Source organism: Mchenga conophoros, linkage group LG1 (genome assembly GCF_057382185.1).
Source record: "Mchenga conophoros isolate Kocher_MC1m ecotype Shallow Benthic linkage group LG1, M_conophoros_male_GT1.1, whole genome shotgun sequence".
Classification (NCBI taxonomy): domain Eukaryota; kingdom Metazoa; phylum Chordata; class Actinopteri; order Cichliformes; family Cichlidae; genus Mchenga; species Mchenga conophoros.
Genome location: NC_140526.1, coordinates 3,634,455 through 3,648,061, shown reverse-complemented (window position 1 = coordinate 3,648,061; position 13,607 = coordinate 3,634,455). Strand labels below are relative to the sequence as shown.

Sequence of the window (13,607 nt, the reverse complement as noted above, 5' to 3'; positions counted from 1 at the left end):
GTCGTTGCTGCTTCAGCTGATGAACAATAAACAACTTTCTACCATCTGGTTTGTTTTTCATCTTTAATCGCTCAGCTGCTGCAGCGAGGAGAGGATGCCTCGGGTTCACTGAGGTGATCCGGGCTGAGGCTGAAATGATTTCTCCTACAGCTGTTTGAAACACTCGCCTGACCTCAACGTGTGCAGGACATGTTGGGTTATGTGATGATGAAACTTTGGTGATGCTTATTTAAAATGAGTTTTTACACTACATGTGTAACAGGTACAGTAATTTACTTTTACAGGTGGTAAATGAGATCCTATAGGTGTAACTCTGCATGTCACAGTACGATCAGAAGAGAGGTGCTGTATGATTCTTAAAGTTCACTGGAAAAACAAAAGTCGACATCATCATGACCTGCCTGATGAACCTAAAAAGAAATGAATGTGTTTGGCTCCAGGTCAGCTGATCTCCGAGAGAACACAGAACAGGAAGCATGTGAACAAACTCAGTTTATTATTCAAGTAAAAAGTGGCAGCAGACGCTCAGCTGAGGGTTTATTTACACACATGTACAGACACAAACCTGCCATCCTCACAGCACGCCGGCCCGCCCGCAGACTGACCCTGGGTCAGCATGACAAACGGACGCGGCGGCGAGGAGACGAACTCAAACTGTCCTTATTTACAACACAAATGAAAGCAGCTGTCCGACGTCCGGGTCAAACAGGAGGAAACGCAGAACTGCAGCAGGAAGCAGATGAACCTGCGCGCACACACAGACGGATTTAAGGTATGTATGGAGGTCTCGCGCATCACCTCAGAGACATGAGACTGGGGTCATCAGACCAAACAGAGACCAGTCGGTGACCTCCAGCAGACGCTGAAATCGTGTTGTACTCGTTTATATTTTTACCTGGTGATCAGTGTTTTCTTGGGGGCGGGGCTTAGATTAATGCAGATTACTTAAAGGCGACCATCCTGAGCTCACTTAGTCTCTGATCTGTTGCGAACTCATTGTTATAGCTTTTGCTTCATGTGTCAGCCTTTACGTCTGCCTGCCTGTCTTTAGAAAGACTCGCATGGTTAAAGTTATCATTAACAGTTTACTCGGGTTGTATGCCTTTTTTTCTTTTGTTTCCCTTTTTGATTTTTATTCTCATACTTTGCTTTCCCGCTTATTTTCTGCAATAACCCAAAAAGCCGTCAGGGTTTGCCCATTTCCAGTTTTCCCCCCAAACACAATCCCTCTGTGAGGACCTGCAGACTTACAGGAACGTCATTCAGGCGAGCTGATCACACGATGGTTGCCGGGCTGATGACTGCAGCTGCTTTCTGAGGACAGACGGAGAACACCATCAACCAAACATTTATAAACTCAGAGAAATTCCCAGAGAATCACCGAGCCGCTCGGAGAGATAACAAACATATTTAAAAATGCTCTGGCGCTGTCTGCACTCACAGCTGAAATGTACGGGCTGTTGAGGTGCTGTTTGCTGGGGGAAGAGGGGGAGGGCTCCTCGGGCAGCGCTTCCTGGAGGTGGGAGGACACGCAGCCGCTGTCGGAGCCAGTAGAGCCGGAGAGGCAGCGAGACGACGAACCTGAACTCTCAGTGGCTGAAGACAGAAAAAAGAAAAAGAAACTGCAGTCAGGCGTTAAAGTGAAGAGGCTGGAGGATTGGGACGAAGATTACTCAAACCTAATCTGAGACTCATGAGTTTAGGTGTGTGCTGACGTACTCATGGAGGGCTGGCTGCTGGTCTCGTGCTCCTGCTCGTCTTCCTCGATGCACGAAGCGCTGAAGGAGCTCTGAGTGGTGGGAGGAGGGGGGATGCTCTGACTGCAGGAGGGAGAGGAGGATGTTATAAAACCAGCACAAGAACCTTTGACCGCAGGACAGGTAAGTCTCACCTGTACATGTGCAGATTGAGCGGTCCCAGCAGGCTGGCTGAAGACGGGCCTAATGCTGCAGGGTCAGAGGTCACCGTTCCCCTTTTAAAAGGATTCGAATGGTCGAAGACGGAGACGGCGATGGACGCCCGCGTTCTGGCACCTGAAGGACCCAATCACCGTTTTACTTTTTGATCATCAGTAACTAACGAGCTAATTGGTGAATTCTAGTGAAAGTAAAGTCTGAGCGGCACCTCTGCTCTTCATCATGTAGTGAACGGCTCGGTCGCTGATGGCCGCGTCGCTCGGCTGGATGTCCAAGAACGGTTTGTTGCCCACGCCCATCGACACCATCTCCTTCAAACGCATCTCTGCTGGCAGAAAGACAAACGGGTGAGTTGATCTCCGACACCGACGCTCTCCTGAACGCTCCGCCATCCGCACCTTTGTTCCTCGTGGCCTGGGTCCACAGGATTCGGGCGATGTCGTTTGTCCAGGCGTGTTTTGCGTCCGTCGTTGTCGCCTGAAGGATGAAGGTCTGATTCTTGGATGTCCTCCTCCTGAACCAGATCTCAAACTTCAGCCCGCTGTCCCCCGTCGACTCTGTCAGACCAACGTCCGCCGTCTGCAGCACAGGCACACGTTTTCTGCTCAGAAAATTCCTCGCCTCACGGTTGGCGTGGGCTCGCCTGCTCTTGGAGAGCTTACCTTGAAGGAGTGTTTGTAGATGAAGACGTCCAGCCCTCCCTCCATCTTCTTAGGTTTACTGAAGAGGACGAGCTCCTCGAACAGGAAGATGCGACGCTGACATTTCCTCCTCCCACTCCAGACAGTGAACTCGTCCTGCCGGATCAGCTGACCCTGCTCCTTCAGGTTCACCTGCAGGCAGAAGAAGAGCTGATTGGGTTTAATTCCTAAGAGTAGCCGATTTAATTATGTTCATAAGGTCCATCGAAACTTAATTTAAGACGTTGTAGACTTGGGCACGAACGATGACACTAAAACAGGATTATAAGAAAGTAAAAGACCGTAAAAGCGGCTCTGCTGAGGCTCATGGGACACAGCCCTTAGTTTGGTAATCTGAACACAAAGGAATGGCTGGTCAGGCTTTTTGGAGGCTACCCCCAGCCTCACAGGGAGCTGCAGTCTGCTGGAGGAAGCCTCTGAACTGGCTTCTGGAGTATTTCACAGCATATATGGAAAATAGTTTCTGATACTGTTACGCTGTTTAACTTAAAAGAGCAGAAAACACAAAGAGGGAGCTTTTAACGACACGGTCCGATTTAAACGTCTCACCTTGAGCTCCGTCTTTATCATGAAACCCACAAACACAAACCTCCCATCTTACTGTGGTAATCATGTCCATCAAGGCGGTCGTGTGATTGGTTTTTAGTTGGACTACTAAAAAAGTTTTTCAGGATTTTGGATCCAGAAATTTTTAGGAGACCATCATCAAGGATTTTGAAACAAGTGATCAGTTCCAGAAGTTCTGCTCCTTGAATTTGATTCATGTGTGATGTGGAGGGGACTTTCACCTCAGATCAATATTTCTGGTGAGTCTAGAACACGAGTTTCACCTGAGCTCAGATCAGGCTACACTTACATCACAGTCTCGAATGGCGTCCATGGCCAACAGGTCGTTTCCATGGCGAAGCTGGAACTTGACCATATTGGTGGCAGACTGCAGTGCCGTAAGCTCCGCCTCTTGTGCCACGCCCACCTCCTTCATGAGGTCAGTGAGGAGCAGCGCGTATTTGCTCATCCTCTGAACGGGCTTCAGCAGGTAGGAGGACAGGTCCATCTTATCGCCCAGCTCCAGCTGCTTCCTCTGCAGGAACGAGGGGGGCAGGGGTTAGTGCGAGTACAAATATGAGGTCACATGAAGGTCAAAGGTCAGAGGTGGTGGTTGTAGTTCTCACTCTGAAGAAGGAGTGTCCGTGATTCGCCAGAAGAGCGTCAGACTTGGGTTTGTTCTTGCTGTAAAGAGCGTACAGACCGAACTGCTCCTGCTGTTCAACACAAACAACAAACACATTCACACAGAGTACATATGAAGTAAGTGTAAGTGTGTGTGTGTGTGTGTGTGTGTGTGTGTGTGTGTGTGTGTGTGTGTGTGTGTGTGTGTGTGTGTGTGTGTGTGTGTGTCCGTCCCCTACGTGTCTGAGGAAGCAGTGTGGCACTCTGAGCGGATGCTTCGAGCAGGCCTCCAGCTCCTTCAGGAAAAACTGGCTGTGGAAGTCGAGGAGTTTCTCCAGGTTGCCGAAGACGACAGTGCGTTTCCCCCTGAGATCCTGCGGGAGGTCTGCTCGGTCCATCTCAGGGAAGTAGTGATGTATGATGTAACGCAGTGAGCGGACGTACTCGCGCTCCGTGTTCACCATCTCCTCCACAATGTGACGCAGCTTGCTGCGCACACACACACACACACACACACACACAGATGTCAGCAGAGAAGTGTCAGTCTACAAATTCAGTCTGAGAACCAGGATTACCCACCTGCTCCTGGGTCGGGGTTCTCCAGTGGGTGTGCTGGGTGTCCCGGGGCTATGTGGCCCCTGTCCTCCCCAGCTGTGAGAAGGCGTCCTGGGGCAGAGCGTGCGGTCTGCTGCCTCAGTGCTGCTGACCTCCAGACCACGGATGAACACACCCGTGTTTCCTCTGCGCACTGGCTCGCTGAGGGCGCGAGCAGACGGGCTGTAGCGCGACGTCTCCGGGGTGGCGGGGCAGTCGAAACTCTGAGTCTTCCTGAGCTGCTGTCGTCTGCAGGAGAAGGAAGAGGAGAGGGAGAAGGAAGACGACGATGGAGTGAAGCAGGGAGAAGAATCCAGGCGGGGGAGTCTGGGACTGCAGGAAGTGATATCCACACGGTCTGAGGACTCGTCTGAGGAGGAGCTGCGAAAAAGTCGCCGGAGGAGCGGCGTGTGCTGCGGGGTGGGAGGGGAGGCGGAGCCAGCAGGGGTGGAGGTAATGGAAAGAACCGAGGAGGCATTTGTTTTCTCCTCTGGCAGGCGGGAGGAGAGCCAGAGTCCTGACAGAGACTTCCTGGAGGAGATGGAGCTCCTGCTGGTGGCAGAGTCAGAGCGGCGCCTGTGGGCGGAGTCACGCGTCTTGAGTGCTGCCTCCATCTTCCTGTCAAACATCTTCTTGGTCTCTTGACACTTTGACCAAGCGAAGCTCCACTGACGAAGGCCTCGCTCGCCCCGCAGTTCACCCGCAGCCACCTTCATTTCCTGAAAACAGGCGTCTGAGATTGGTGGGTGCAGACGCTGGTAGTCCTCCAGGCAGCCAATCACAGCTTGGCATTTGTCTGGCAGTGTGCAGTCCTCCATACTGATCCCAGCTAGGTGACGCATACCCTGCAGCGCCCAGCCATAAGCCTGCAGAGAGAGAGGGGAGAGTCACATGGAGAGCCGATGGAAAGGCGCCATTCCACTTCCTGTTAAAATGACTGCAGTTTAGCTGAAGTACAGCAGGGGGCGCTCAGGAGAAAGTCAGACAGCATCAAAAATCTGTCAGAAATTAAATAAGACGACTAACTAAAAACAAAAAAACCCAAACAATCAGCAGTCACGCTGTAGTGCGTGCTCATTGGTTGGTTAAGGACAATAGAAAACACTCTCAGTGGCACCCTGTTCAGAATGATAACTAAACATCAGAACCAGAGCTAAAGCCCAGCAGGAACTTTGTGTCCAGCTGGTTGTGATGGATGAAGGAAACGCTCTCTGAGGCTGCTGCTCGCCCGACGCTTCAAATCAACATTTACAGACGCTGTGACACCCCAGCGCTCAGAGGTGTTTTACTATAACATGAAAAACAATCTGAAACTCAAATATCATCGTTTAAAAAATTCAAAGAGCAGAAGATCTATTTTGTCCAGATGACATGACCTTTGACCCTAGACAGCAGCCCACTGAAGAAATGTTTTTTTTTCTTCGTTTTAATAAATTCAAAAGCAAAAAGACTGAAAAAAGAAAAAGGCAGGAAGTGATGGGGTTACTTTAGCTGGTTATGATGGGAACATTTTAAGTTTCCCCAATCAAGTTGAACACCCACCTTTTCCCCGCCCACTTTTTTTTTTTTGCTAGGGTCACACACAAAGATGCCATGGTGCAGGTCCTCTTCTCACATGGAGGAGGTCCTAAAGGGCCCGCACTAAAACAGCTGATGTAACATGTAAACTTTTAAACCATCTCTCTGAGAAGACGTTTTCCTCGTTTGTTTTCAAAGTGATGATGTTTCCTGGTCCAAGCCGTTCCAGCTTTTCCTTTAAAGCGAGCAGAACTCGGACCCGACACTGAAACATTCAGGGCGTCTCCGTTTTTTCTGTCTGTTCGGACAAACAACAAGAACAGACCGACAATGACGTCACTCTGCAAGTGTGTAGTCAGAGAGCTTTGAAGTGTGAGCTCGTGTTTGTGTGCGCACCACGAAGGAGTCGACCGCCAATCTCCTTTTTGCTGAAGGCTGGAGGGGGAGGAGAGTGTGTGTGTGTGTGTGTGTGTGTGTGTGTGTGTGTGTGTGTGTGTGTGTGTGTGTGTGTGTGTGTGTGTGTGTGTGTGTGTGTGTGTGTGTGTGTGTGTGTGTGTGTGTGTGTGGTAAATTAAAGACCAGAGGCCTCCTGCTTCTCCACTGAAGAATGACTGAATGAGTCTTTACCTTCCTGACATGCAGCTAACATATTACTTCACCACTAAAACAGCAGGAGACACACACGCACACAAGGTCATGTGCAGGTTATTCCAAACTTTTCAAGGCCTGGAGAGGGAAAGTTCAGCAGCACTGACAGCGGGTTGGGTTTGGGCAGGGTGTGGCCAGCAGAGGGCGCTGGAAGCACAGCAGGGTGAGGGTTCACTGTGAGGGTGCAGACACCCTCTTCAGTGCCTGCTGAAAGAAAACAACCCACCAGCATCGCAGAACACTGAGGAGCAGCTCTGACACTTCAGTCTCGGCTGATTTGGTGACAGCGGCGATGGTTTGAGTCTAAACGTGCAAAGCACAGAGGTTTGTGGCACAACAATCATCTGCTGCACGCCTGCCTGAGAAGGTGGAGGTGTGCTCCAACATCTATCTCTACCTACACCAACTCTTCAATCAGTCTTCCCAGAAAGGCTCAAAGAGGAGAAAGTGGTCCAAAAACAGACGGATGTGTCAGTTAATATTTCATTAGATAAGGTCTAATAATAATTCATTCAGACGTCTTCATGAGGTCGACGTAAACAACCAAGGCGGTGACACAGATATGATCCGACAGGACGTGCTAACAATGAAACCATATGGACATCGATGTGGCAGGAGGCTACCGGGTCAGCGCTCTCCAGACCGATTAGCTGCTGATGTGTCCTGATCGCTGCAGCCGCTCACTTCCCACATGCACAAAGGTGTGTGTGTGTGTGTGTGTGTGTGTGTGTGTGTGTGTGTGTGTGTGTGTGTGTGTGTGTGTGTGTGTGAGTGAGAGAGAGGATCGTCACAGCAGTCCTTTATTGTAACTGTACTCTTTATCTTCGATTCTACAACACAACAACTGTGGGTACATTTTAGTTGTCAGCCAGGTTTAATCATTTTATTAAGATCTGATTGGACCACTTTAAATGAAGATGACTTGGGGTGTTTTCAGAGGACCTTTTTATAATGAATAGTTTACCTGCAGAGACCGTGGCAGACAGTGGTTGGACTGTGGAAATGACCAATGTAGATCTCAATATTCTGACTGTATAAAAAGCTTTTCATGAACCCAGATGCTGTGTGTCTTTGGACTATTTCAGCAGCAACAGGCTGGAATGTCTTCCACATGTAGCACACAGCAGGCGCTACTCTGTGGTTTAGGTAGAGAAACACCTGGTCGAGCGTGCAGGAGGCAGCACACATGATGGCCGGCCGTTAGCAGTGATTGTCTGGGACGGTTAGCATTAGCTGCCAGGTTAAAGACTGGAGAATTAACGGTTGGAAACTTGAACACGCGCAGCTTCTTTGGACCAAGTTGTGGGCTGCTGTGCATGTACCATTATTACCAAAGGCTGACCCTCCCTCTACTGGAGGTCTCTTCCTGTTAAAAGAGTGTTCTTCCTCCCTATCATCACCAAGTACTGCTCACAGAGCCCAGTGATCACATGAGCCTCTCTAATATTTAGGATCTTTACACTTCAATATGAAGGGCCTTCAGATAAGTGTTGTAAACTGTTCATATAATAATATGAGGAACAGATTGTTCCTTTGTTTTCGTCTACTTTCATTATTTTAGCATCGTTCACATCGATTTATAAAGTAAGGCTGAAGAAATGTACTGCTTTCCAAGTAAGGAAGCTTTGGATCCAGCGTTACTGGACCATTTCCACTTCACAAACCTGACAACATTTGCTTTTAATCTATTTTCAGGCCTCCGACAATCAATGATCAGAACAGATGCCGATTACGTTTCCGTCGATCAATAAATTGATTATTCGGCCGATTGTTTCAGCTCGCCTCTGGATGTTTCCAAACAAGAGAGGGAGTGAAAACGTGGGGCAGAGAAGAGGAGGACTCTAATTAAAATAACATGTGGTTGTTATGGTGCTGCAGAGGGGGGAGGCAGGAGGGGGAGGAGGGATAAACAGGAGCACACGGGCTGTGGTTTTGGGGACAGTGGCCCTGCAGGACTCCAGGCCTGGAGCCAGTCAACCAAAGAGGAGGAGGGGAAACAGAGGGAGGGCGGAGGAGGCCAAAACCCTCCAAACCATATAAAAGGAGGGGGTAGGGCTCCTTTCCTCCTCCTTCAGAGGAGTAGTGGTGAACCTACTTCAAACGGTTCTGCGGTTCCTGGAGGAGAGCGTTTTGTCTTCAAACTCTTGTTGATGTGAAAGAAGTCTTTTGTTTCACTTTGTTTCTTCACTCTTTGCTCCGTTTCTATATTCTGTGCTTTTATTCTGAAGTCTTCATATAAAAGGAAGAAATGTCAAACAAGGCAGAATCCTCCAATACCAGTGTTTTTATGCCCCGACGTCAGAAACAGCTGTGCCCAGAGCTGTCGTGTTTTCAGGTGTCCATTTGTCCCATTCTTGAGATACTTAAACATGGCAAAAAAAATTACTTGAACTCGAAGATGGAGGGTAAGATTTTCATGGTCAAAGGTCACTGTGAGCTCACAATATTCAAGAATTCAGACACTACCTGACAAACTGTCACACATCGTTTTCGGTGCAAAATGGAAAACTTAAAAACATAAAACTGACAGATGCTGTATCCTGTCCAGATCAGAGGAAACTGATCTCCTTCCTTTCAATATAAAATCACTTATTATAAAAACACATCTACATGCTAGCATGTCATAGCTGACAGAAGGGAACTGCTGCCAGAACGCAGTCGGAGGAACTGATCCGAGGAGGTGTCGACGGTTTGGATCACAGCAGGTACCGACGAGGTTCAGAATGAACCCAATACTGTGTTCGAGTGGTGCGTATTAAATAAATGAGCTGACACATGACCAGATCTGGTGTATCGCCATCCGAGAAGAAACTAGGCAACGTGGTGAAACTATTCTGAAAACGAGCCCACGTGGAGCTGCTAGCGCCTGGCCAAACCTCGCTGCTGTGCTAAAAGCTGTTATTTTTAAAGATTCTTAAAGAGGTAACGGGTGAACTGGAAATGGATCAAAATTATAGAATTCATCATTTTTCCCCAATATCTAATCACGATTAAGTGATTTTACCAAAAATATTTAAAAATAAGTAAATACAAGAAAAAACAAATGTTTTCTCCGAATGCTGCTCATCCCTTCTGAAGAGAAAACTTGGTATGAATCAAACTGATTTTGGAGACTGAGCTCTGATAGCTGTGGTGGAGCAGCTGGTTTACTGACTGGAAGGTTAAAGTTTCTTTACTGGCTCCTTGAAATGAAATGACAGTGTGTGTAGGTACAGCAGAATAAACCCGTAGCCTGAGATTGCTCCCTTTATCGTCCACCTATGAGCACAGAGCGCTCTGCCAGCTGTTGGAGTTTTTTCCTGCCACTCAGCTGTGAACAATGTGGACACGACAAAGCGGAAAAGGGAATGATGCTGCCGCTGTGACTGCTGTGAAATGGAGCAGACAGCCAGTTTTGTATTTGCTAATACCCATTTCCTTTCCTTTCCTGCAGACTCTAGCTGGAGTCTCCGTCCCCAAAACGCATGACAAGCAAAATTACCTCCGACACACCATCATCGAAACAGACAGCAACCCTGTGTTGCTTTATATGCAAAAAACACGAGTCAGGGTGGGAATGTCACTGAGCCGCAGCAACATGACAACATGCGTGATCTGGAAACGACACGATAACATCTGCAGCAGGTAAACTGGTAACACACACACACACGCGCAGAAAGAGCGAGCAACAAGCAGCGAGAGCAGCTTCAAAGATCTCTCTGCAGTCAAAGTGACGCCAAGTTAACATCAAACGGCTGAAAAACTGCCACACACACACACACGTGCTGATAAAACTTCTCCAAAGCAAACCTCAGCTGTGTGTGTTTTTAAAAAAACAACAACAAAAAACAGTAAGAAGTGTGTATCGTACCTGTGTGTTCAGCTGAAGCTCTGAAGCCTGAGTGATTCGCGCAGAGAGCAGCATCCTGACCCCACACACACACACACACACACACACACACACACACACACACACAGTGACCCCCCCAAACTTCATCAATGGGCTGAATGGCAGATGGGCGGTCCCAGGAGGAGAGGAGGGGGGGCATCACCACGGCGACAAAGACTTTGTGGTGAAAGGAATGAAAGGGGGATGGAAAGAAAACTTGGCACCGGAGTGATACCTGGACCGACCACACACACACACACACACACACACGCACGCACACACACACACGCACACACATGCTTCATTCCTGTCTGTGTGTGTCAGGTCAGTACTGCCTGCTTAGTGTATCAGAGAGGAAACTTCAGCACACTCTGTGGTTGGTGTTGTGCAGAATTTGGTGGCGTGACTAAAGCATCCGAACAAACTTCACTGGTGAAAGTTTAAACATCGGTCTGAAACACGTGCCTGCCGACCGGCCGAGCCCACCACTGAGTGAGGCGGCTCGGATCCCCACAGGCTGATGTTTTCACCCACAGAGCAGACATGTCAGGACAGGACAGGAAGTGAGGCTTGAAAAGACTTCCACACAATGAAAAATAATCTTCTTGTCATCGCAATTTCAATTTTTGTTTTCCCCAAATAGAAATCTTCTATGTCTATGTTGCATTTCAACAGAGAGGCTGTTTCTCTCCTTTGGTTTAGTTCAACTTTGCAGCAAACCGAGCGAGTAAAAATGTGTCGGTCCGTCATGTTCATTCGCACGAGCTTATGAGCTATAGCAAAAACCATAATTACTTTGTTGGTAATTGTACGCTTGATTTCTGTACCAACTTATCATGAAGTGTCTTTTTACAGGGAATTTGGGATCATCCTTTCGAAAAACAAATGAAACAAATGAAATGAAAGACAAAGGTCTACGGACGCGCGAGGTCGTCAGAAGGGACTTTGGATGAGCGGCTGTTTTTTTTGAAGAGGCAGCAGGAGGCCCAGCAGCTGCTGCACCTCGGGAGATGATATAGAAAATATAGTTTGTTGCAGGAATGTGGACCATGTAACTTCTTCGGGCTAAGTGTGGCTGGGACCCAATGTGTGTGTGTGTGTGTGTGTGTGTGTGTGTGTGTGTGGTGGGATCTGGACAGATCAACTGGATTCTTGATTTTTCAGTTGTCACAGGACTTGTTGCCGCCCCACGTGGAGGAGTTTAAGTATCTCAGGGTCTTTTTCACGAGTGAGAGACTGACAGACTAGATTGGGGTGGTGTCTGTAGTGATGTGGACGCTGTACCGATCTGTTGTGGAGAAGAGGGTAAAAGCAAAGCTGTCGATTTACCGGTCGCTCTACGGCCCTGTCCTCATCCTACGCTGTGTACGTCCTAATATGACACGAGTCTGAATCTTTTCTGAAAGAAAACCGAAAGTGCGCCGGAGTTCACACCGTGTCGCTCTTGGTTATGATGTGAACAACGATCGAAGAAACTTTTGTGGTCGGTGCGTTTGTTTTTATAGGATGTCTGAGGGACAACTTCAACTATTTCATGACTGAATTTCAAGAATCTGCACATTATAAAAATATCAGCATGACATAAAAACACACAAACAAACCTACAAGACAGAGTCATGTGGACAAAGACCATCACCCCCCTCACACCCCTTTACAAAGAGTCCAGTACACAAAGCAATATTGACACTCTCTCCCCCCTCTTCATCCTCCTGGCCTCAATACAAGCTGTCAGTTTCACTGCAGGGAGACGATATGAGGAGGAGGAGGAGAGACACGACAAACCAGCTGCTCCGATCCACATTCAGCTGTTTTACATGCAGCTAAAATTAGATTTCTGAAGATGGATTAGAAGCTGCTCAGACAGAGCTGACAGGCTTCTCAGATGGTTTAAACCAAGAGACAGTAAAACATGAAAAATCAGAGCACAGCTGGAGCTATAATCAGAAAGAGCAGCAAGTACTGTTCACAACACTGAAATTCACTTTAGCTAATCTCAGAAAGCACCAGATTAAATATAGATTTACACATTTAGATGACTGTGAGGCTCAAACTGCCATTAAAAACCGATCCGATGAGCCACAGCCTCAGTGACTGTACCTGATCTAAGAAGCCGTAGAGTCGGACGGCCCGCTCGATGTTCTGCCCGGTACTGCTGACCCGCTGAGTGAAATCCTGCAGCTGAGCCCAGAAGGAGTGAACTTTGTCCTCGTAAATGTGGAGGTCAGCGGACGGCACGTCGTCCCGGCGCTCCAGCCGAGACAGCAGCTCCTTCCCTCGTTTACACTGGTCCTGCACACAGAGGAAACAGACCTCATCCTCTGTGGGGACCAGTCCTCAGTATGGGCTAAAAGAAATGTTTGAACGAGTGAGAGAGAGTGTGTGTGTGTGTGTGTGTGTGTGTCGTACGTATGCCGTTGTGCAGAAGTCCTTGTAGTCCTGCTGTTTTTCATTCAGCAGCACCAGAGAGTCTGCCGGCTCTTCCAGACTCTTCAGACGAACTTCACCAACCTCCTGTAGCCACGTCTTCACCTGACACACACACACACACACACACACACACACACACACACACACACACACACACACACACACACACACACACACACACACACTTCTTAAAAAACCAAACAGAACTCCAGTCGACACTTTTTTTTTATGGTTACGAAGTCAAAGAATGACAGAAAAACAAAAAATAAGGCTAAGAAAGGAAAAAGAGAACCAATCAATGCTGCAGCTCTGTCAGCTCGTCTATGCCTGAGGGCCAAATGTCTGACAGTTCATCCACACCCACAAGCAGCAAATCACTCACATATGGATCTACTTTAACCTGAATTACCCATTTATGAAATCCATATATCATCTAATGTTTATTCATTTTCCTAATCATTCATTTGTGAGTGTGCTCAGGGAGGGAAGTGTTTCATCCTGTCAAAGCTTCAGAAGACGAACTCGTTCCAGTTTAACTCCAAACACATAATTGGTGTTTTTCTGTTGATGGTTATTGATCTGATATTAATCTGATGTTATCAGGTAATAATTCGATTGCTTACAGCTTAGAGCGCATATTTCCAAACATGCCTCCATTTCACAAAAAAGATGTAGTAAGTTAAAACCTCCCTACATCTGACAACCACAACTCCACTTTAGTTTTTTCCTCCTACTGACAAGATACAAGACACCAGAGTTCAGGTT

At 47.9% G+C, this 13,607-nt stretch overlaps 1 protein-coding gene across 3 annotated transcripts in view; it reads right to left on the bottom strand.

The window, feature by feature from the left end:
- Nucleotides 1-477: 477 nt before the first annotated feature.
- Nucleotides 478-13,607, bottom strand: part of plekhg4 (pleckstrin homology domain containing, family G (with RhoGef domain) member 4) — a 46,787-nt gene continuing 33,657 nt past the window's right edge. For 2 of the 3 annotated variants that reach the window (XM_085285244.1, XM_085285423.1), the window contains exons 11-24: nt 12,822-12,944; nt 12,513-12,704; nt 4,367-5,247; nt 4,027-4,276; nt 3,790-3,879; nt 3,474-3,698; nt 2,579-2,749; nt 2,315-2,495; nt 2,125-2,241; nt 1,892-2,033; nt 1,720-1,820; nt 1,442-1,596; nt 1,252-1,310; nt 478-745 (exon numbers count right to left, since the gene is read on the bottom strand). In XM_085285244.1, the coding sequence (XP_085141370.1) occupies nt 1,263-1,310; nt 1,442-1,596; nt 1,720-1,820; nt 1,892-2,033; nt 2,125-2,241; nt 2,315-2,495; nt 2,579-2,749; nt 3,474-3,698; nt 3,790-3,879; nt 4,027-4,276; nt 4,367-5,247; nt 12,513-12,704; nt 12,822-12,944 (2,676 nt within the window). In that variant the 3' untranslated portion in view covers nt 478-745; nt 1,252-1,262. Of the gene's footprint in view, nt 746-1,251; nt 1,315-1,441; nt 1,597-1,719; nt 1,821-1,891; nt 2,034-2,124; nt 2,242-2,314; nt 2,496-2,578; nt 2,750-3,473; nt 3,699-3,789; nt 3,880-4,026; nt 4,277-4,366; nt 5,248-12,512; nt 12,705-12,821; nt 12,945-13,607 lie in introns of all 3 variants that reach the window. The other variant, XM_085285331.1, reaches the window with a different exon arrangement.